We start from the raw sequence: 22,457 nt of genomic DNA on the forward strand, positions 1-22,457 counted from the left end.
CTCCTTATCCTGTTAGGATATTTGTCACGAGGAGAGGCCCTGGCTATCCACAGGTAATACTGATCTATAACTTTGTAGTAGATATGTCTGGCAGAAGATGTTATGATGTTTTATATAACTTTGCGTTCCATTGTCGATTTATATATTTCCATACGCACATACACCCAACACAAAGAAACCATGAAGGTATGCATAAGGCTAATAAATAAATAACTTCTTTGACTACTATAGAGATAGTCCTCTAAGAGACAAAAGATAGAAGATAATACAACCTAATCCTTCTATCTGTAAGGCCAGGAGATGAATGCATCCAGAAAAAAATCCCAAATGATTCATGGGAGTTGGTCAATGAGCAGGGAACACAGAAACAAATTTTTTTTTTTAATTTTTTTTTTCAACGTTTATTTATTTTTGGGACAGAGAGAGACAGAGCATGAACGGGGGAGGGGCAGAGAGAGAGGGAGACACAGAATCGGAAACAGGCTCCAGGCTCTGAGCTATCAGCCCAGAGCCCGACGCGGGGCTCAAACTCCCGGACCGCGAGATCGTGACCTGGCTGAAGTCGGACGCTTAACCGACTGCACCACCCAGGCGCCCCAAAACAAATTTTTAAAAATACCACTAAGCAAAAAACTTTACCTCATGCAGAAGAACATAAATGTGTCTTTGTTTTTAGTTTTTATTTTTGCCAGATCGGTACATTCTCTAAGAATTGGTCTCAAGTCTTCCCTGTGCAGAGAATATTTTTATTTGATTCAGTGGAAGTAGAAATTCAGCTTAGGATTTTAAAGCCGAAAGGACTTTAGACATCATCTGACATGAACACCGTCTTCATTTCACAATTTGAGATCCACATTCAGAGTCCCAAGGACGTTCAGGTTTGCCCAGAGGACATGTGGATCACATGGGTGGTAATTAATGCACAGAAATCATCACTTGGGACACTTCAGGTTCAAGTAACTACAAATCGTTGACTTCATTAAATAATGGCAGTATTATATTTGTTAGCAGACCAACTTTGTTTCTCATTTGAAAGGGTTTTGAGGCATATGCTTTTGAGGAATGAGGCATCTAGAATGTCGAGCAAGGGGCTGAAATGGATCACCGTGCTCCTCTACATTCTAGCATGAGTCTTTGAGGACACACTGTGTGTTCTAGACTGAATGTGAAACCAGGCAAGACGGTCACAGCCAACTGTGTCCTTGGGTGAATGTTCTCTCTACTGCAAAGTTGGTGAGTTTTGCTGAGACTCTGGGGAACAGTGAAGCAGTCATCTGGTAAAAAGTTTAATCAAACATTCTCTGTGCTCCCCTGATCTGCTTACCATTTCCCTTTTTTCTCTTAACTACTGCCACTTCATTATTTACAGTCAGTTGTGTTTCAAAGCCGTGAACATTTGGGCATTCTCCTCTCTGTGACATGGAGAAATCATTGAGCATGGTCCTTATGCTATTTAAATAATTATGTCATAAGCATAATGAGATACTGAGCTTTAGACTTTTTAGAATAGCCCATGCACATATAATCAAAGACTCTGAAAGCCTCGATGAAGTTTAGCAAGTTTGAAAGAAGCAAGGAGAGTGTAGAATGAGGGCCTATTGGAGGGCATAGGGTGAGTCTGAACCATAGTTGATTCTGGAAGCAGAGTGTTTCATAAATTTCTCCCTGTGCAACACTTTGGTTCTTATTCTTTTTGTTTGGGCTAAAATAATTCACAGAAATAAGAATGTGGTAGCTGATTTTAATTGTTGGAATAAAAACTTTGGAATCTTTGAGTTATAAAGGTTTTCACAAGTTATTCACGGCACACTCATTCTTAAAACCAAATCTCCGAAACTAAATCAAATAAAAATCCATTATATCAGTATGAATTTATTTCTAGAACTTCAAATTGGTAACATTTATGTATTGTAAATCAAACAACAAAAGCACATTAAAGTTTTGCTGTTGCCCGATGTGTTAAAATTGTATATACAACCTATCTGAGTATGTTGGTTTCCATTAGTTTTTATTAACAGTTATAAGGCACTTAGTATTAATAGTAATATTAATGGTTATAATACACATAAGCAGATGGCATCTAAATCAGAAATTGGCTATTTACATAACCAATCACTGAAGCTCCCCCCCCCCCCAAAAAAAAACACTGAGTTCCACAGAACTCAATTTACAAAACACTGACTCCTTTCTACAGTGTCTTGGAAGGCAAAAAGCCTATGCTTGGACACTTTCTCCGGTGACAAGAAGCTCATCTCTTGGAAAGGCAGTCTCTGTCACATCTCTCATTCTCTGGCAGTTCTTTGTCACATTGTGACGTATCAAATGTATCAAATGTACTGCACGAAACTCCTCCCCAGTGGTCCCAGTTCTGGCCTCTGGAACCACTGCCCTCATCTGCTTGGCAGAAGACAGCTCATGTGTTCATACCTAGGTCTTTCTCCTTCTCACCCCAGTGTCCCCAAGTTCTCTCATTCATTCCTTCTACGGCGTGGTTCCAGACTTCTTGGTCACCCAATTCTTAGGGTGTCTCTTGCTTAGAGACACCTTTGAAATACAGATGGCTTAAAATCACCTCAAGCTCAACATGGACCAAACTGAATCCTTGCTGTCTCCTCAGCCCATTCCAAAACCAGGACAGCGAATGATACCACTGTCTACCCAAGGCTGTAGGTCAGAAATTTATTTCACATCCTTGATTTCATCTGCTCTGCACTTTCCACACCCAATCCACCACTAAGTCCTGCAATTTTTTTCTCTTAAGTAATTGAAAAATCCCTTCACCTGGCTCTGTCTCCACGGCCACCACCCTTGACTGCCACACCATTGTCTTTCCTGAACTTCTGCAAAAGCCCCTTGGCCCATCTGCTTATAGCTGCCCTGGCTCTCCAGAATTGCTCCGTCCCACAACTTGCTTCAAACTCTTGCAGCAGCGTCCCACTGTTTCAGGATAATGAAAAGTCCTTCACATTGCTGACGAGGTCCTATGTGACTTAATCCCTTTCCGCTTCTCCAGGTGGGTTTTGCGTCTTATGCTCTGTGCCCGGCACACTGGCCCACCTTCACCATGCTCTGCTTCTCCTGCCACGTGGCCTTCCTACTTGTGGTTACCTCTGCCTGAAGTGTACTTTTCTTTTTTTTTTGCCCATTAAACCAAGTTGTAGGGCTCAGCTCAAAGATTCCGTACCTCTGTCTTCCTGGAACTCTTATACCAGGTCAGATTCCTTTATTCGTAGATTCTTACAGACCTCAGGACATCTCCCTTATGACACTTATCACAGTTCTTATTTATAGATATTGAGATTATCTGATCAATGCCTGGCTCTCCAAATGGATCTTTAGTTCCACTAGGCTAAGATGTGTCTACCTTGGCGTACTTTTCCCCTCCTAGTGCACATAATAAGTCACTCAAAAACATTTGTTCAGTGAATTGACTATGCAATTCCTATTTTGATTCTCTCTATTCTATCAAGGGAATTTGATCTTAAATCTAGAATAGGTGGAACAAATATGGTCAAGAGAAATCTGAAACTCAAAGGAAACGAGATAAATGGAAAGCTCAAGGTTGTATTTAAAAGAACATGTGTCTCCAGACATTGCTAAGCAGCGTCCCAGCCTACTTCCCTTGGCAGTATTAAGTTTGGCATCCACACAGACAGTGGGAACTAGGGAAACAAAGGAGCGAAGATGATAAAGGCACATGGACAAAGGTTGACATGATTTTCAAGAAAGGGTGAAGAAGTAGGATTCCAGAAACCTCTGATAACTAAACATGACCTTTGTCCCAGGCTGAATTTTAACAGCAACTAGTTAAAAGTGGTTGGAAAGCACTTGGAAAAGGGAGAGGTGATAACTGGGAGCAAGGACAGGTCCATTAAGATGAAGTCATAGCAAAAGATCATCCAGCGTCTGTTGGGCTGAAGACGAGGGATTGCCATGGGCATGAAGTACACTGATCTCAACAAGACTCTTGGCAAAGTCTCCGGCAGTCTCCTTGAGAGGTAGAGACACGTGGGCTGAACCCATAGCTCCTCAAACACCAGTGTGTGCATGCCCAGCTTAACACTGCCCTGCCCAGGGCTGATTCACTGTCATGCCATTTATTTCTGAGATATTCTCTTTAAATGCTCATGTATAACTATAATGATGATAGCTGACATGTAAAATGCCCACTGTGAGGTAGGCATTGTTTAAAGTGATTTAATCCTTACACAAGCAATCTGAGAAGGCGTTATCATGAGTGCTATTTAACAGTAGAAGAAATTGAGGATTGCGATCTGAAGTGACTTATACAAGGTCACATAGTTAGTAAGTGGGTTCTGGAACTGTAATTTGAACTGAGGTGGTCTGGCTCTAGATACAAGTTCTTTACACTGCCTCCCAACCCCTACTTCCATGCTTCACATGCTCTAGAATGATCCTAGCCAGCAGGACTTTATCGTGCCCGATGAATGAGCATCCGCTCATGGTTATGCAATGGTCTAAGGTAGAACTTGACCTATAATGCATCCACCCTTAAGGGATTCATGGGTAGAATTCACAGGGTTCTATAAACTTGAATTGCTTCTAGTATTTACTCACAAAATCCCTCTCAAAAATGTAACATTTCCTTCAGTTACAAACATGGACAACAAGCCACAGTAGTATCAGCAGCGTATGTGAAATTGCCACCGATAGAAATTGGATATTTTTATATCACCTTGTTGTTGTATATATCTCAAAACATCATTTATGTTCATCATTTACGTTCAAATTATAGTGATTATTAGACCTGCCACCAGATCGCATCATTTACTTAGTTTTAACAAAAACACATGCATTATAATATCACACTATTCACATGTTATAACTGTACTGCAATGTAACTGTGTTCCTTTGTAACTCTTCACATTTGGTGTTATGAATTTAAAGCCTTATTTGGAGAGGGCGTCTCTGGGCTTCATCAGACTGCTGGAAGGCAGAGCCCGGTCCTGTGGCGTCCAAATTGACTTATGCCACAATGTGTGTGGTTTATGCCATGACGGCTCCCATTTATGACATGTGTTTCATGCCCAGGCAAATAGTTATGATTCATAATGGCTGACAAGAGGTAAGCAAGTGATAGTTCTGGACCAACCACAAGGAGACAAAGGAAACATAGAAAGGAAAATATGCTTTCTGTGGTAGCAGCTAACATTGCCTTTAAGGGCATAGTAGTAGGAGTACAGAGTTCAGATCAGCAGGAAGTAGGGATCAAGGGAAATCCTTGGACATTCTCAAAGACCTCATAAACATCACTCTAGCCTGGGAGGGTTGGCCAACAGTGTATGAAGAGTGGCTGTAAAAATACTCATAGAAGGTAGGTCATAAATTCAGGAGACATAAAGGGAGGGAAAGTGGTGGTCAATGTATGTGTCCAAAGGCAGCACCCTGGGACTCTTCCATAAAGATCTGAGACAGCGCTCACATTTCTAGGAACTCGTCCCAGATTCAAGGATGTTTATCTAAGACAGCATTCCCCCACACATGGAAGGTAGAGCCCAGCATATGCCACAGATTCAGCTTCGTATATTTCCTACTTTCCACAGTGGCTTCATGACAGCACTAAGGAGCAGACAGCCTTCTATACCATTTTACTAAGATGGGAAGTAAGGTTCAGAGAAGTATAATGAGTTGTTCAAAGTCACACACTGCAGACATATTGCAGGTGAGAATAGATCAAGGCCTGCTGTCTGTTGGTTCCATGTTCCTTTGCATATTAGCCAGATTTGGAATCGGGAAAGATTCCAGAATCCCTCCTTAAGATCCTTAAGAAGGTCAGATTGGTTTTTTTTCTGAAGCCCCTTCCCAATCTACAAGGTTATGGTTCAGAAATTTAAAGTATCCCTTTTCCTCCTCCAGCCAATAAAGCTTTCAGACTTTGTCCTACACAGTGAGCCACTGTCCCAGATGAATCCGTAATGGCCACTTTCAGCAGAGCTCTGAGAATCTACCAGATGACACTTCACCAATTGTAGGGAGAAGACAGAGGAGCCTGAGGGCATCAGGGAGGTTCAGAGTGAGAAGAGTATGGTATTTTCCTTTGAGAACAGGGCTTCAGATGCCAGCTTTGCACCTGGATAAGCTGTGGCATCTCAGGAAAGTGACTTCACCTCTCCAAATATTACTCTCCTCATCTGTGTTGTTAAAGAGGGGTGAGAAGGTTACATGTCAAGCTGAGAGATAAAAGGAGGCCAATAAACGTTAGTCTTCCTTACAAGACCCAACATCAACCCTCTAAGACGTTAACAAGAGTCTTTTAAGGTCACAATCCTTTCCTACAGTGAAGCCTAAAAAGTTTTCCAGAAGAAATTCACCTCTGCCCTTAAAAACGTGGGAACAATTCAGGTCTCTGGTTGCCAAAAGAAAACATGCAAATACTGGACTTAACTCACTCTGGGATTTCACTGTTGGGTAAATGTTCCCTCTCTGCCCTTAAGATTGTACACCAATCCCTCTACACCCTTGCAAAACCCAGGAAGCTTTCTGTGCCATATGCACAGGCGAGGCATGAGCCCCGAGTCCTCCTCAGCCTCCGCTGCTGCTTCCCCGTCATCAGCAACATGTGAATGAACCAAATTATCTCCAGAGCTGAGGGCGTGGGCCACATAGCCGGGCTCCGCCGTCAAAGGAGCCCAGCGTCATGTTCTCCACCCCCTTAGGAGATGGCTGATGCTGTCATAGGGCTGTGAGGGAGGAAGCCAGCCTGGAAATGCCATGTAGGGAAGAAACTGTTCCATTTCAGTGTTAGGATTCTAAAATAGCTGCTAATAAAAAGCCTTCATACTGTGACACTTCAATACAGACACCCACAAGGATACCTTAACAAGCTGTTTGACTCCTTACAAGCCTTTTCTTGCTGCAGGGCCCCCACCAGTCACCCACACAGATACAACCATGCAGTGACAGCGAAGGCCAGCAGGGGTCTTCCTAGACTGCAGACCAGCCTGGGGGACCTTGCTCCTTGCAGGAGGAAGGCATTGCTGCTCTGATGTTGGCTTGTCCAGGAGCATGTCACATCACTTCGAACCTCCTGTTTATTCTGTCTTTTTTTTTCTTTCCTTGTGTTGTCTTCGACAAAACATACCTAGAGAATGAGCCAAGCTCACCTCCTAGGATGATGGTGGGGGTTGGGGGGGGGAGAGGAATCCTCAAATAATATTTCATTTACCAATTTGGAGATGCCATGGTTCAAAGAATCTAGACTCTGAGGATAAGAATAGTAGGGTATGATTATATGATAGTAATTAACATTTAGAGTCTTTTCCACTGCAAGTCCTAAAAATCCATTAATTATTGTAATACCATCTCCATCAGGAAAATAATGGGTCAAGTTTGAGAAAATTTTTAATAGCACCTATCCTATTTTTAAAGCTTGATAATTAAGATCTGTTATAATGTTACCACTTGAATCTTTGCATAGATGAGCCCATGTTATGCCCTCAGCTACTTTCTGAAAATGCTGCTGATTAGGACCAGTGCCAATTCTTAAACTTAGCTGCACATCAGACTTACCCAAAAAGCTTGCTAAAACTTAAAAAAAAAAAAAAAAGCAAACCAGTTTTCATCCCCCTCCTCCAAGATGCTGAATTAGTTTGTCTAAGGTGAGGTTCAATAATCAAGATTTTGACAAAAGCACTGTGAGATATTGAGGTGTGCGGTCAAGCTCAGGAGCCCAGAAGTGGGGAGCTCTTTAGTACCAGGTAAGATAATACTGCTAGGCCTCCATTAGCATGAAAAGAATTTGTCTTACAGTCAGACATCACAAATAACTGTGTGTTTAAAAATTCTCTTAGTGGAGCACAAATGAGGATGTGATTTGTCTGCAAAGTAGAACTTCTCAGCTCCTATGTCTGTACTAAGTTCTTATGACCAATAAAATGATCAGCAAGAGAGAGACGCTGCCACAACTCTGCAGAGGGATCCATGCTATTATTTTTAAGGACTTCATGTGTGTCCAAGAATAGGTTAGGTGGCTGCAACAATCTCTGAGGGTTTATAGTTTTTCATATCTGGACAAATAGACCAAGCAGATATGGGAACTAATTACTGGAAGGCAGAATTTGTTTGTAATGTTTCTTTGTTTGTTTAGTGAGAGAGAGAGAAACAGCATTAATGGGGGAGGGGCACAGAGAGACAGGAAGAGAGAGAGAGAGAGAGAGAGAGAGAGAGAGAGAGAGAGAGAGAGAGAATCTCAAGCAGGCTCCACACTGTCAGCACAGAGCCCAACTCAAGGCTCCATCCTACGATTGTGAGATCATGACCTAAGCTGAAATCAAGAATTGGACACTCAACTGACTGAGACATCCAGGTGCCCCTGGAGGACAGAATTCTAAGAAAGTTTTACAGAGTGTTGAGAGAGGAAGTCAAGTCATACTTGGATTTAGGAGCGATTTCTATCCTAAAGACCCATCATGATGGATAGCAGTTTTACTTTCACACTTCCAAGAAGAATACCATACCATATTTCTTGGAACCTCCTTTTAGGCAGTTATAAACAGTAAGACCCTAGTAAGTGCCTCATACCATGTGAAACATTATGGAGGTCAAAATTAGAAGATAAGCATCCTGCCCAAGAATCACGTGTAATTGGATCACCTAGTCTTGGTTGTAACTGCGGTCACATGCAATAGTCTTTAAATTCCCACCCTACCCCACCTGCTATTCTTTCCTTAAGATCCAGGTCAAATCTTGCTTCCTCCAGAGAACTTTCTAGATTTCATTCCCACATTCCAATAAAAACCAATTTATCTCTACTCATAACATGTATCACACTATGTAGCATCAGAGTGATTCATTTATGTGTTTTCTCCTCAGGAGGCTTGTCATCTTCTTTAGGGAGCAGAACATGTCTCACTCAGTATCTACAAATTGAAGAGGCATTGCTGAGAGCAATATATATAGTACCAGCTTGGACTAATTCATTTCTCCATCCAAGGTGTTCTGTCCCTGACCATAGGACAAAGATCATGGGAAAATGTAAACAGTGTGGAACATTATTAATATTTCAACCCACATATTTTTTCCCAAAGCCTCTTTGAACCAATTCACAATTTGATCCTAGGGAATCTCTCAGAGGTAACAGGAAAGCTAAGATAATTTCCTCTTGCTCAATACTCACTGGAGATGGAGAAAATCTACTCTCTTACTTAAGTAATAATCTTGTGTAGGCAGGAAAACTTTAACTGTAGAAGAAGTATTATGTAAATGCAAGTTATTTAATTAGAAAGGAAAACAAAAAACCTTTACAGGAAGTAGCTGTTCTAAAGAGGTGGGAGAACTTGTTTTCTTTGCTGCAGCTTATAAGTGGTTCACTAATAGATTTTTGGAATGACATATTCATCATCAAGAGAGATGGCAACTGTCTTCAACTGCTAGGCAAGATGGAGTAACAGAAAAGAGATTTACCTTCTCATGTGAAATAAGTAAAAAATGGCTTAAATTCAGATGAAACAATTATTTTCAAGACACTAGATAACAGACAGTGGAGGACAATGATCCGTGAGAGATGAGAAACAGATACGATGAATCTTATGATTGTTAAGCCTAATTTGTTGAAAGAGACAGAGGTGGGGAAAACCAGATGGAGCTCGGCCAGCTCCCTAAGTTCAGGAGTTGGGAGCTGGGAGTCTGGGGAGATCAAGGCAGCTAGAGTGGAAAGGACAGAATTCTGGAAAAGGGAGAGCTGTGCACAGAAAGAACGCTGAAGATCTGCAGAAGGTGCCACTTGAGTATTCAGCTGAGCACTCAACAGTGCATGCATTTGCAGACACTATCAATGGCTGGGAAAGAATTCTTAGCCCAGGGGATCAGTGGAAGCCCAGTGCTCACAGAAGGTCAGAAACAGTGCTGATTCCCATGAAGACGGTGAAAACCTCATGATTCATGGGGACTTGGGTAGAGTGCCAGTAGATCTTGTCTCAGTAGCAAGGAATTATTAGCTCTAAAGTAAGCACTGGTCAGTCCTGCCTAATCTTAATAGCAACACACAAAGAAATCAAACTGTTTCGAGGCAATATAACCACATTCCAGAACAAAGCGCAAAAGTATTTATAGGAATGAAAAAATATCCAGTACCAAACAAGATAAAATTCACAATGTCTGGCATCCAATCGGAAATTACCAGGCATACAAAGGGAGTAGAAAAATATGACCCATCGTTAGGAGAGAAATCAACCAGTGGAAATTGATCCAGGACTGGCACACATGTTAACACTAGAAAAAGCGTACTGAAACATTATTATAAATGTACTACATATGTTTAAAAAATTAACTAGAGGCATGGACGATATAAGAAAAGCCATACTGAACTTCTAGAAATGAAAACTATAATGCATGATATGAAAAATACACTGTTTGGGAAGAATGGAAAAATAGACGTCGAAGAAGAAAAGATTATGGAACTTGAAGATACAGTAATAGAAAATATTGAAGATGAAACACACAAAGAAAAGAGAATCCAAAAACACAAAAGATTTCAGTGAATCATGAGACAGTTTTAAATGGCTTAATATGAGTCAAATTGGAGTCCCTAGGTGGTGAATAAGAGAAAGAGAAGAAATATTTGAACAAGTAATGGTCAAAAACTTTCCAAATTGATGGCAATTGTAAGGCTGCAAGTCCAAGTAATCCAAAGCATCCAAGCATAAGAAACATGAATGAAACTATATGAAGGCATGTTCTAATCAGATTTCTCAAGACCAGGAGACAGAAAAGCAGACAGAAAAAAAAAAAGAAAGAAACGTTGTACACAGAGGAAAAAAGATCTCCCACTGAGAAATTCCAGTAGTTTAATTTTTTAACAACGATTATGTGCCACTTCCATTTATTGTTCTCAACAACCTTTAAAGGCAGGAACTCATTGCAAATAAATACATAGAGGCCACAAGGGTGCATAGGGTGAGTATGACATGATTTTCTTTACTCTTCCCAAAGTCATTCACTTTTTCTTACTTTCATTCTATAGCAGAATCCCAGTTTTGTTTAGGTCTTTTACTGAAATGTCACACATCTTTTGGTTCCTTCTTCCCTAGAGTAGACTCCCAGTTTTGTATAGGTTTTCAGTAACAAGCCATTGATTTCTGCAAGCCTGTTCAGCACTTAGTCTTTTTTAAAAGTTTATTTATTTTGAGAGGGAGGGAGAGAGAGGGAGAGAGAGCAGGAGGAGCAGAGAGAGATGGAGAGAGAACACCAAGCAGGCCCAGCACTATCAGCGCAGAGCCAGATGTGGGGCTCGAACTCATGAACTGTGAGATCATTGACCTGAGCCAAAACCAATAATTGGACGCTTAACTGACTGAGCTATCCAGGTGCCCCATTTTTTGTTCAGCCCTTAGTCTTGCCCCACCTGTGACCAATGAGGTCACCATGAGGAGGCATCTGTGGAGGGGATGTTCTGGGAAAGACTTACTTTCTGATGAGAAGAATGTACACAAGAAGAAATTATCTGCTCCCTGAAGCCGCTCCGCCCCCATTCTCCCCTAATTGAAGTTTTGATGTGCTTGGAGTAGCTGCCACCACCTTGCAGCCATGAGGAAAAGACCAAGGAAACAGCAAGTGCCAACCCCCAGCCCTGGCACTGGTGGCCTGTGAATCAATCAGAAGCTGCCCACATATGAACTTCTTGTCATGCTAACGAAGACAACTCCCTATCTGCTTCGGCCACTGCTAGCAGCATATTGCTACCTTCCGCCAAATTCATTCTTCACTGATAGAAACATAAGATTAGAAAAGAGAAATCAGATTTGACTCCCTGCCTTGAGGACCTCAGTCCAATTTTCTTTCCTTTATACCCCAGCTAACTCTTCGTCACCAGCTTTTTAAGGGGTTCTGGTGTGAGTAATGAAAAAACGTGGAATGTCACAGGCGTTAACAGCTGAAGCCTGACTGCTTCAAAAAAGGGGGAGAAAGTACCTGCTGAAGATGCCTCTCAGCACTTTGAGGAATAAGAATCCAGCTGGTGCTTCCGGGCCAATGAGCTATGGCCTCCCTTCATTCCCACAGCACCTGACAGCGTATTTAATTTCTGCAGGTAGTACTTCCATGCAAAAGTGGACAGGCTAGTGACCCCAGGGATAAAGGACTCAGAAGACTAAAAAAAAAAAAAACACAAGGGAGATTTTTTTCCACGTCCTGCTAACAGTCTTTACCAGTCTTCACTGGGAAATGAATGGGACCAGGGACCTGGACAAAAAATTTGCAGGCCAATTCTTCTGTGCTGGCTTTGGCCACTTTCCATACCCCTTCTTCAAAGGTCACATGGCATAGTGACATATTAAAGGCTCTGAGGAGACCTGAAGCACGGAAAATGATTACTTATCTTAGTGATTACGGATCTCTTTCCCTTGCGAACACCACTGACAGCTCACGGGCCCAGTTTGAGAGATGCTGCTCTACTCTAGGAGTGGGGATTTGGGGATCTGTTGGGCAGATCTATTTTCATAAGCTGACAAAATGCAATCTGACATGTTTCTTTCTGGCATAAAAACTCTCAGTGGCTCCCTGCTGCCAAAAGGACCAAGTCCAAAGTCTTTGGCATGGCAAACAGGTCCCCGCAAAATCTGATAATAGTCTCAATAGCCTACTTTGTTAGCCTGCCTGCAAAGATTGCATGCAAAAGAGCCCCCATTCCCTGGCCACACACCATGGTGTTTACACTGCCATCTCCTTCCATTGCTCCCTCCCATGCCAACAATGTCTTCCTCCCCACCTGGCGTGGGTCCTCTTGCCAGAAGAACAATTTGGGGTTCATATTTTATATGCTAGCTCAAACGTCACACCTCTGTGAGCCCTACTCTGATTCCCAAAGTAGGCTGGTGCCTTCCTCTTTAGTGTACATGTCTCTTTTATAGCATTTATCACAATATCCCGGGTCTGAGATCTCTTCCGAGTCACAACCCATGTGTCTTTTTTATCTGGATGCCTTTACTATCTAGTAAAGTATCTAGCACATAGTAGCTGCTTCATGCATGTGTGTCGAACAAATGAATGAATGAATGAATGAATGAATGAATGAATTGAATGAATGAATGAAATGACACCCACCCTCTTGCAACACCAAAGCATATGTAACAGGCTCTTAGGAAGGCTTGAATACAAATTAAGCCAATTTAGAATCTTGAGATAATTTATGCAAATCTAGTTTAATATAGAATTAGTCTGAACTCAATGTTCTGATTTCTCCCCGGCAGACAGGTTCCTCTGAACTGTGCTCTCTCTGAGTGTGGTGCAAAGCATAAATTGAAGATGATTTCATAAAATAAACAAGCTCTTAAGTTTCTGGGGCCACTTTAATCAAAAGACGTTAAATGGCAAGGTCTACAAGTGGTCCTGTGGAAGTTGAGTGATTGTGTATCATGTATTAAGGGGGAAATTAAGGAAATGATGTATGCAAAAAAGAGTTAATGACATTCCTCTATTGGGAAGGGACTGTGTTGCCTCTTAAAATGAACAATGTGCCTGGTTTCAAACATTCTAGGTGGAGTATACCACAGGAGATTTTACTTTTCTTTCTTTTCTTTCTTTTCTTTTCCTTTTTCTTTTTTCTCTTTTCTTTCTTTCTTTCTTTCTTTCTTTCTTTCTTTCTTTCTTTCTTTCTTTCTTTCTTTCTTTCTTTCTTTTCTATAGTGTAAGAGCAAATAAGTTTTAGCTCTGGGATCTCTACTGAAAAGAAAATGGTCTGAGATAAAGGCATGCCTCTCTCCCTACTTTTACTTCCTGAAGCCAGGGCTCCCAGCCTCAGGGCCAGGCCCATCTGCAAATCTGAGTATCTTCTTTATTCTACAAGGCTAAAAAGTCACACTCATAAAGGCATTTCCTGATTCATGTACTGTTCAACAATCATGCATTGGCCACCTAGTATGTGCCCTACCCAGTGGCGGTCTCTATGGTTACAAAGATGTGTAAGACTCGTCCTCTTCCTGCTCCCATGTTAGTGAGAAGACACATATATGCACAAATTTCCATGATGCAATGTGCTTATGCTGTGATATTTATTTATATATTGGTGAGAATGCATTTATTAGTGAGATACATTTCTTAAAAACTTGAGTGTAGTTGACACATGTTTTGGGTATATGTAGCATAATGTATAAACTTGTCACATTACTATGCTGTAATGCTTATTTATATGAAGTGTGGAGGTACTATGGATTTGTGAGTGATTATTCTGCTTGGAGGAAATCAGGGAGGAGGGAAAACAGGAATTGTGTCTTAAGAATTAGCGGGTGGGGGAGTGCCTGGGTAGCTCAGTCGGTTAAGCGTCTGACTTTGGCTCAGGTCATGAGCTCACGGTTGGTGAGTTCAAGCCCCGCGTCGGGCTCTGCGCTGACAGCTTGGAGCCTGGAGCCTGTTTCAGATTCTGCGTCTCCCTCTCTCTCCTTCTGCCACTCCCCAGCTTGCACTCTGTCTTTGTCTCTCTCAAAAATAAAAAATAAATAAAGAAAAGAAAAGAAAAGAATTAGCAGATGGGCACCCAGGTGGCTCAGTTGATTAAGCATCTGACTCTTGATTTCATCTCAGGTCATGATCTCATGGTTCCTAAGATCGAGCCCTGCATGGAGCTCTGCTCTGACAGCACCCACCCTGCTTGGAATTCTCTCTCTCCTCTCCTTTCTGCCCCTGCCCTGCTCACATGTTCTCTCTCTCTCCTAAAATAAATAAACATTAAAAAGATAAAAAGAATTAGCAGGCATTCACCAGGGAGATTCAGTGCTGTTCTCCATAAAGGGAATGATGTTGGTATTTTACACAATAAACCACTAAGCACATTTGTGGAATGAATCAAGATTGATCAATCAATCTATCAATCGATCTATCAATTGATCTCGCTAGAAACACTCATATTGCATAACAAAATTCCTTAAAAACTAAACACATTCTTCTCAATACCAAGGTATGAAAGTTAACGCTCGATTATTTCTTATGTGTTTCTCTGGTTCTTAAGCTATGTAAACCTTCCCCTAGCCTCTGTGGTTCAGGACTTTATTTTCCAGTTGGTACTGACGTTCAAATCAGTTCTTCTAGCTACTTGTTACATCTTCTGATTTTGGTACAACCCATCTTCTTTTCTTTCTGCAGTTAATAAATTGGTATTGAACACCTAAAGATGATTTCTTAGACGTTGTTGCTGGTATCACTTTAATACTTTAGGATTCTGACCATGGCCTTGCTTAGCCCATATATACTCACTTGCCTTTTTAAACGTCCACCATAAATTAACTTGCTGATTCTGCTTCCTTCTTTTTTCTCCTTAAGTGGAAGGTGAATTAAAGGATGGTCTCTCTTACCACCTCAACATAAAACTAAACCCCAAAGGGGAACAGGATTTCAAAGTTAGGATTTCAGATCTTCAGGGCTCTCTCCTCACCAACAGATCACATTCATTTTAAGCATACATTGGACCCAAAGAGTGAAAATCACCAAGGTGCACTTCAGGAAAATTTCAGTGGATCCACTGTGGCTCAGCAATGACCAAGAAGAGTGAGCTCCTCGGTTTCCAAAAGGCAGAATGTGGCAGAAATCTGGTTCAGATGTTTCCTAAATGCTAGGTTTTGCCAGTGAAGGGAAGGAATAAAAACCAAATAAAAGACTGGTACTGCAGAGCTGCTAATGAAAACAATTCAGAGGACATAAATGCTAGAGTAATTTTGAACTCGCCATATCAGGCTGGTTTCAATGCAAATGTACTGTTCCGATTTCTCCCTTCCTCGGGAGGATATAATTAGCTCAGCTGAAACAGGGTGGAAGCCTTGAGGCAGCCGTTTCCTGGGGCAGCCAGCTCCCCCATGATGGAGGAACAGCTGCCACATGCCTCTCCTGCCACGGATTGCACGGAGCTGTGGCCACCCCACCAGGTTGCTCATAAGCCACCACGAGCAGAAGGCTCAGGTTGCCAGGGGGATTGGCTCTTGCTTAAAGATAAGGGACATGTTGCTCCTCAACCTAGTTGACTCCAGGACTAATCACCATTCTTCCAGAGAAGATAGCTGTGGCAGACACAAAAATCCTTCCCTGCTGTTGTGGTGGAAGAGATTCTTAACATTGGTGATGACGGCCCCCATAAGCTATGGCAGTTCCTCCCCTTGGGGTCTGATGCAGGCTCTTGGAGAGGATAGGAAGTAAATAATGAAGAGAAATGCACTTCAAGTGCTGGCCCAGGAGAAACCCAAACTCTAAAGAAAGCACATTCCCCAGCTACAATGACAAGGAGGATGAAATCACACCATGTTGGGAAGGGGATAAATGCAGGGCTTAGAGATGATCCAACTGGTGGAAAGCAAGAGTGCTCTGGGAAATAGCCATTGCAAGATGGTGCTGGAGTTCACCTGAAGAAACAGCAACAGCTTCTTCTTGTCCATTTGGCAAACTCAACAGAACGGAACCCACTGATTTGCTTTTGATAGTTTAATAAGCAAAAACATTCTACAAATGAGTTCTAGGATGATAAATACTTTCATGGAACCAAAAGGTGAACAAGAATTTGTTTTCTTACTATCAAAATTGTCAGGTCTTACATCCATCATCCACTTTCTTACCCCCTTCTGCCCACCCCCACCTATAGCAAAGGCCAATGTAAGGCTGGTTCTTCTTCCTCATCTGAAGGATGAACAGGCAAATGGACATACAGATCCTGCAGCCATCACTGAGTACTGATCATGATGGGAGCGGGGTGGGGGGGTGGGGTTAAGGAAATGTGACATCTGAAGCACATTTGCTAACGACTAGGATAGTTCCAAGAACATTCAACAAATAACGAGACTGGGAATCGTAATCTCCTCTAATGAATTCAGAAAAAAGTACTTCGGGAAAATGTCTCCTAAGCGGTGAATTTTCTTTTAAACAAATGTTGACAAAATAAGATAGATGACAAACAACAATACTTTTATAATGCGTACATAATCCAGACTAACTTCTTACGTTCATAATAATGGTCACTATTTTACTAGTATTTTCCTTTTCGGGTTGTTTTTTTAAAGAGATGAGATATAATTTATGTACCATAATCTTTACCTTTCTAAAGTACACAATTCAGTATGTTTATAAATATACTAGATAACCACCACCACTATGCACTTCTAGAACATTTTCATCACTGCAAAAAGAAACTCCACATCCAGAAGAAGTCACTCCTCATTCTCTATTCTCCCAGCTATTGGCAACCACTGATCTACTTTCTGTCTCTATGGATGGGCCTCTTTTGGGCATTTCATATAATGGAGTCACATATGTGACCTTTTGAGTCTGGCTTCCCAATTTACCATAAGGGTTGCATTAAGGTTTATCTGTGTTATAGCATGGATCGGTACTTCATTCCTTCTTCTTGGCCAATAATATCCCGTTGTATGGATCACCACATCTCGCTTAGCCATTTATCAGTTGATGGGCACTTCGGTTGTTCCCACTTTTTACCTATTATGGACAACGCTGTTATGAACATTTATGTACCCGTTTTTGTGTGAACGTATGATTTCAGCTCTCTTAGGGACATACCTAGGGGTGGAATTGCTGAGTGACACCATGAGTCTGTGTCGAACGTTTTGAGAAGCTGCCAAACCATTTGCCCAGGCAGCTGCACCACTTTGCATCCCTACCAGCAGTATGAGGGCTCTGATTTCTCCACATTCCTGTTAACACTTGTTATTGTCTGCCTTTATTACAGCCATCCTGGTGAGTGTGAAATGGTATCTCACTGGGGCACTGATTTACATTTCCCCAATGACTAATGATGTTGAGCATCTTTTCATGTGCTTATCGGCCATTTGTGTATCTCCTTTGGAGATGCCTCTCTTAAAAAGTTTGCCAGTTTTTTAAATTGGGGGCTTTATGTTCTTACTACTGAGCATTTTTATATTCTTCCTCTGATTTCTTTTTTCTAGAGGTTGTAGAAGGGGACAATGGACTCCCCCTGGCCCCGTCCTGGCTTTGGGAATGAAGCATGATTTTATCCATTTGGATCAGGATAAAGTTGAAAAACATTTATTGAGTACTTATTTTGTGCCAAGCATTCTAAGACCTTTATTGACTTACTGCTAAAGAGAAAGCTGTTGCTTGGGCCACATGTTTTTCCCTTCGATGCTCAATCAGATCATTAAAGCTTTTCTTTAGGGAAGCACTCATGTGGTTCTTCATCTCTTGAGACCAAGAGATGTCCCCTACCCCTCCTCTCACCAAAGGAGCAGAGCTAGCAGTGGAGATGCATCCATTGGCAGGTAATATCTCCTGCCAAAGTTTAGATATCTAGAACAGACTAGTCATCCCTAGACTCAGAACAGGTGCTTTGAAGCTCCACTTTAAACATCTGAAGTTAAGACCATGCTCACGTTTCCTACAAATACACCCAAGAGACTCCTTTTCAATTTGGTTCCCACTCTTCCTTTGCCCCACAGGCTGTGGGCAATGCTTCCCAAGGTGACCAAAGGAGGAAACCCCACAAAACAATCTACAGAGGAATATGCAGGAGAGCAATGGACTCATTTTCTTAGACTACTTGTAGTGATGTTGGCTTAGCTAAAATGCAGAGGTATGAGAAGTGAGTAAGGCTGCAGAGAGGGGCACAGGAAACAAACAGACAAGGCTCCTCAAAAGTAAACCATGAAGGGATGAACAAAGGCAAGGAGAGGCATTCTCTCTACCAGTCCTACCTTATTATGAAAGCTAGCTGAGTTCTGTGTTTTACCTTCTTAGGCTCTGTACACACACCACATTTATTCCTCTTCCTTCCTATTCTCTTTCTCTGCCCTTGGAAATCAGGTAAAACCACAAGAGAAGCAAATTGAGGGTTTGACGTGGTAGAACACCACTTCAAACCTTCACTTTCATTATCATGACTTCAAGGTTTCCAGAAATGTCCTTTTCCTCTCCTACCAAGATCCAAATCCACCTTGCCAAGGGGACCAATTCCAGGTGATCAGGGGATTTGAGTTGTTGTCTATAACTCTAGCCCCCAGTGCTTCTAGTGCTGGAACCCCAGCCAGGGGTGGCACTATTCAGTAGGAGGCAGAACAGAACCTCTTCCATCTCACCGAGAAGGCCACCAGCTAACCCACTTTCCACCAAGATGGCTCTGGGTGGTAACTTCCAAGGTCTACCATGCTATTATTTATGTGGACAAGTTCATCTTCAGCCACACCTCAAACAGAGGCTCCAGGAGTAATTTCACGGAATCAAACCCAAACCTCAAAACCCTTTAACCTCATGCCAACCAGGAATTCTCCCAAGCCCTGGGGCTCCCCTGGAGGAACCATTCATGGTGAGGGCTTTTCTCTTGGAGATATCACACACCACTCTGGAGAGCCACGGAAGCCACAGGATGGGTTTTATTGGCTGAGTTGTGTTCCCTCCAAATTTGAACCCCCAGTGCCTCAGCATATAGCTGTATTTGAGACAGGGTCTTCGAAGAGGTGATTAAGTGAAAATGAGGCTGTGGGCGGGGCCTTCATCTAATCTGATGGTGTCCTTAGAAGATGAGGAACTTTAGACACAGAGAGAGACACCAGGGATGAGCACGCAGCAAAAAGACCATACGAGGACGCCGAGAAAGGCACTGTCTGTAAGCCAAGGGTCAAAGCAAACTTGTCTTCACCTTGATCTTGGACTTTTAGGCTTTAGAGAAAATAAACGTCTGTTGTTTAAGCCCCTTGTCTCTGGCATTGTGTTACAGCAGCCCCAGCAAATGAATACAAGGGCCTCTCAGGGAAAGAGGGCCCTGGGGGCTCCCGGTGGGCACAGCCACTCACCCTGTAGTAGTCAGTGCTGTACACGTCCCGGGACATCCCGAAGTCCCCAATTTTCACCAGGAGGTTCTCACCGACCAGGCAGTTCCGGGTGGCCAGATCTCGGTGCACAAAGTGTTGGGACGCCAGGTAGACCATGCCCGCAGCTATCTGCTGGGCGATGTGCAGCATCTGGGACTGCGTCAGCTCTGTCGGCGGGTTGCCTTCGGCCATCAGCACAGCGTCAGGCCCGTGGGCCCTGTGGAGGAAATGGAAGGCGTTGCTGGAGCCCCAGCTTTTTCCTCCGGGGGCCCTTTGCTCCCATCAGCTGCTGGGGCTCAAGGGCTGCCTGACTTAGCTAAAGAGGGGGGAAGGATGCTTCACCCACAGGTGCACCCCTAAAGCCTTGAGAGCACCCAGGCTTCATTTCCCAGGGCACCTAGAATTCCCAGGGCCATGTGGACCTGAATGGTACCCTCCTCAACACACACACAGAGGTGTATGTTTTAGGGGCTCCAGAGCTGGGCTGGGGCCAGGCACTGGCCAGAGCCCCTGACCCTGAGAAGCAATGGAGAAAGAACGTAAGGGGAGAGTTTGGCTCTCTTGAAGCGATGGGTCATCGTGCCTTAGTGGGAACCCCAGCCCTCCCCTCTTAGTATATGCTTCGGCCGAGCGCCCCCGACCCGGGCCAATGCCTCCAGAGTGACCCCACCAGGGCCAGAGCTCTGCAGCAGCGGTGGGTGGGGGGTATGGTTTTCAAGCTGCCCTCTCTCCTTCAAGCCCAACTGAGCAGAATGTCAGGGCACCCTCAGACATCATTCCCCGTGACAAATCCCATCTCCTCCTGCCCACCCCTCCCCCCACCTCCGGCTCGGCATGTGCACTGGCCACCACATGGAGAGCTTTTTGAACCACAATACATTGATCCTTTTACTGGGCTGAGTTTTATCCTTTCCACTATGGGGGGGGGGGAGGGTGTAGAGGGAGTATGGTATTTTATATCTTCTTTTTCTTAAATAGTTTTTTTTAAAGATTATTTACTTAGAGAGAGAGAGAGAGAGAGAGAGAGAGAGAGAGAGAAAGAGAGTACAAGCAGGGAAGGGGCAGAGAGAGAGGGAGACAGAGAGAATCCTAAGAAGGCTCCACACTGTCAGCGCAGAGCCTGACGCGGGCTCAATCCCACAAACCGTGAGGTCATGACCTGAACGGAAATTAAGAATCGGATGCTTAATGGACTGAGCCACCCAGGCGCCCATATCTTCTTTTTCTTCTGTCTTATGCACTCGGCCTTTTCCCAGCTGTGTGATGACTTAAGGTATCTAAACACTGGCATGTGCTTTCGGGAGGGGGGGGTCCCACAGTGAGGATGTGCTCTCAGCCCTGGCAGTCCCCACTCCGGAATCCTGCGAAGACTGGTGTTGCTGCCCCTGATGGCTCTGTACAGCAAAGAGTAAAGGGTCCCTTTCTTCTAGAAGCTTCTGTGGAGGGGTCAAAGGGGTTCTCCCTCCCAGAGGCAAATAAGGGAGAAGATTTCCTTCAGGACAGTTGGAAGCACTCAAAATAAATATAGAAGATTTTAAATGGATTTTAAATTGGACGACCCCACCTACAGTGTTCCAGAACCGTATGAGAATTTGCAAATAAAAGAGGCTGAATGATCTCAGAACTCTCTGCTCCTTCTGTCTCTCTGTACCACCCAGACCTACCTCAGTCAGATGGTCTCAAACCACGGGTGGAAGTGCCTCCTTCCTGGCTCCAGCCCACAGTGATTCCCCTTTTCTGGATTTCCAAATCTCTTACTCTCATATTCCCTTAGAACAAGCACTGGAGGGGCACCTGGGTGGCTCAGTCGGTTAAGCGCCCGACTTTGGCTCAGGTCACGATCTCACGGTTGGTGAGTTTGAGCCCTGAGTCGGGCCCTGTGTTGACAGCTCGGAGCCTGGAACTTGCTTCGGATTCTGTGTCTCCCTGTCTCTCTGCTCCTCCCCCGCTCACTCTCTGTCTCTGTCTCTGTCTCTCTCTCTCTGCCTCTTAAAAATAAACATTAAAAAAAAAAAAGAAAAGAAGAACAAGCACTGGACAAGGAGGAGGGGAGTTTCCCAGCACCAGGATCTAGGGAAGCTTTGAACTTGTCCAGTCTGTAATTTCCATCAGTCAAACATACAGATATTAGGCTGGGTGACCCTGTAGGTCCCTTGTGTCTCTAAATATCTGCGTTGAACCATTCCCAGGGAGGGGCTTCCTGTTTTTGTGCAAGGAGGTTCTGGTGCCTGTCACCTCCACTCAGACCCAGCCCCTAGTGCCTCCCCGTTGTAGCACTGAGGAGCAGTGTGGGGAAATGCCCTGGGGCTCTGTTCAGCTCAAAACCTCTGGGCAAGGCTCAGGGTATCCAAACGGAATTTGAATCCCATCCTAGCACACTAGCTGTGACCTCAGGTGACCTGCAGAACCGCTCTGGACCGTCTTCTCATTCTGTAAAGAGGGGGTACCCACTGCACCCTCCTGAGCTCACTAATACGAGCAATAACTGAGAGCTTGCTTGAGCTTTCGTGCAAAGCCAGCACTAAAGATCGCTCCAATGTTGTTCTTCCCAGCACCCAAGGGGGCCGGGGAAAGAGGGGAAAGTGGGAATGTTGTCTTTTATTACAGGAGACAAAGCCCTGCCTGTGACTTCAATACCAGCAGAGAGACCTAGAAGAACACACAAACTATGAGAAATCCTGAAATATC

At 43.5% G+C, this 22,457-nt stretch overlaps 1 protein-coding gene across 3 annotated transcripts in view; it reads right to left on the bottom strand.

Annotated features, from left to right (window-relative positions):
* The window catches only part of NTRK2 (neurotrophic receptor tyrosine kinase 2), a 336,633-nt gene that overhangs the window by 47,499 nt on the left and 266,677 nt on the right, over nucleotides 1-22,457 (bottom strand). For all 3 annotated transcript variants that reach the window (XM_015076264.3, XM_053205197.1, XM_053205198.1), the window contains one exon: nucleotides 19,752-19,986. In XM_015076264.3, the coding sequence (XP_014931750.2) occupies nucleotides 19,752-19,986 (235 nt within the window). The remainder of the gene's footprint in view (nucleotides 1-19,751; nucleotides 19,987-22,457) is intronic.

Source organism: Acinonyx jubatus, chromosome D4 (assembly GCF_027475565.1).
Source record: "Acinonyx jubatus isolate Ajub_Pintada_27869175 chromosome D4, VMU_Ajub_asm_v1.0, whole genome shotgun sequence".
NCBI lineage: Eukaryota > Metazoa > Chordata > Mammalia > Carnivora > Felidae > Acinonyx > Acinonyx jubatus.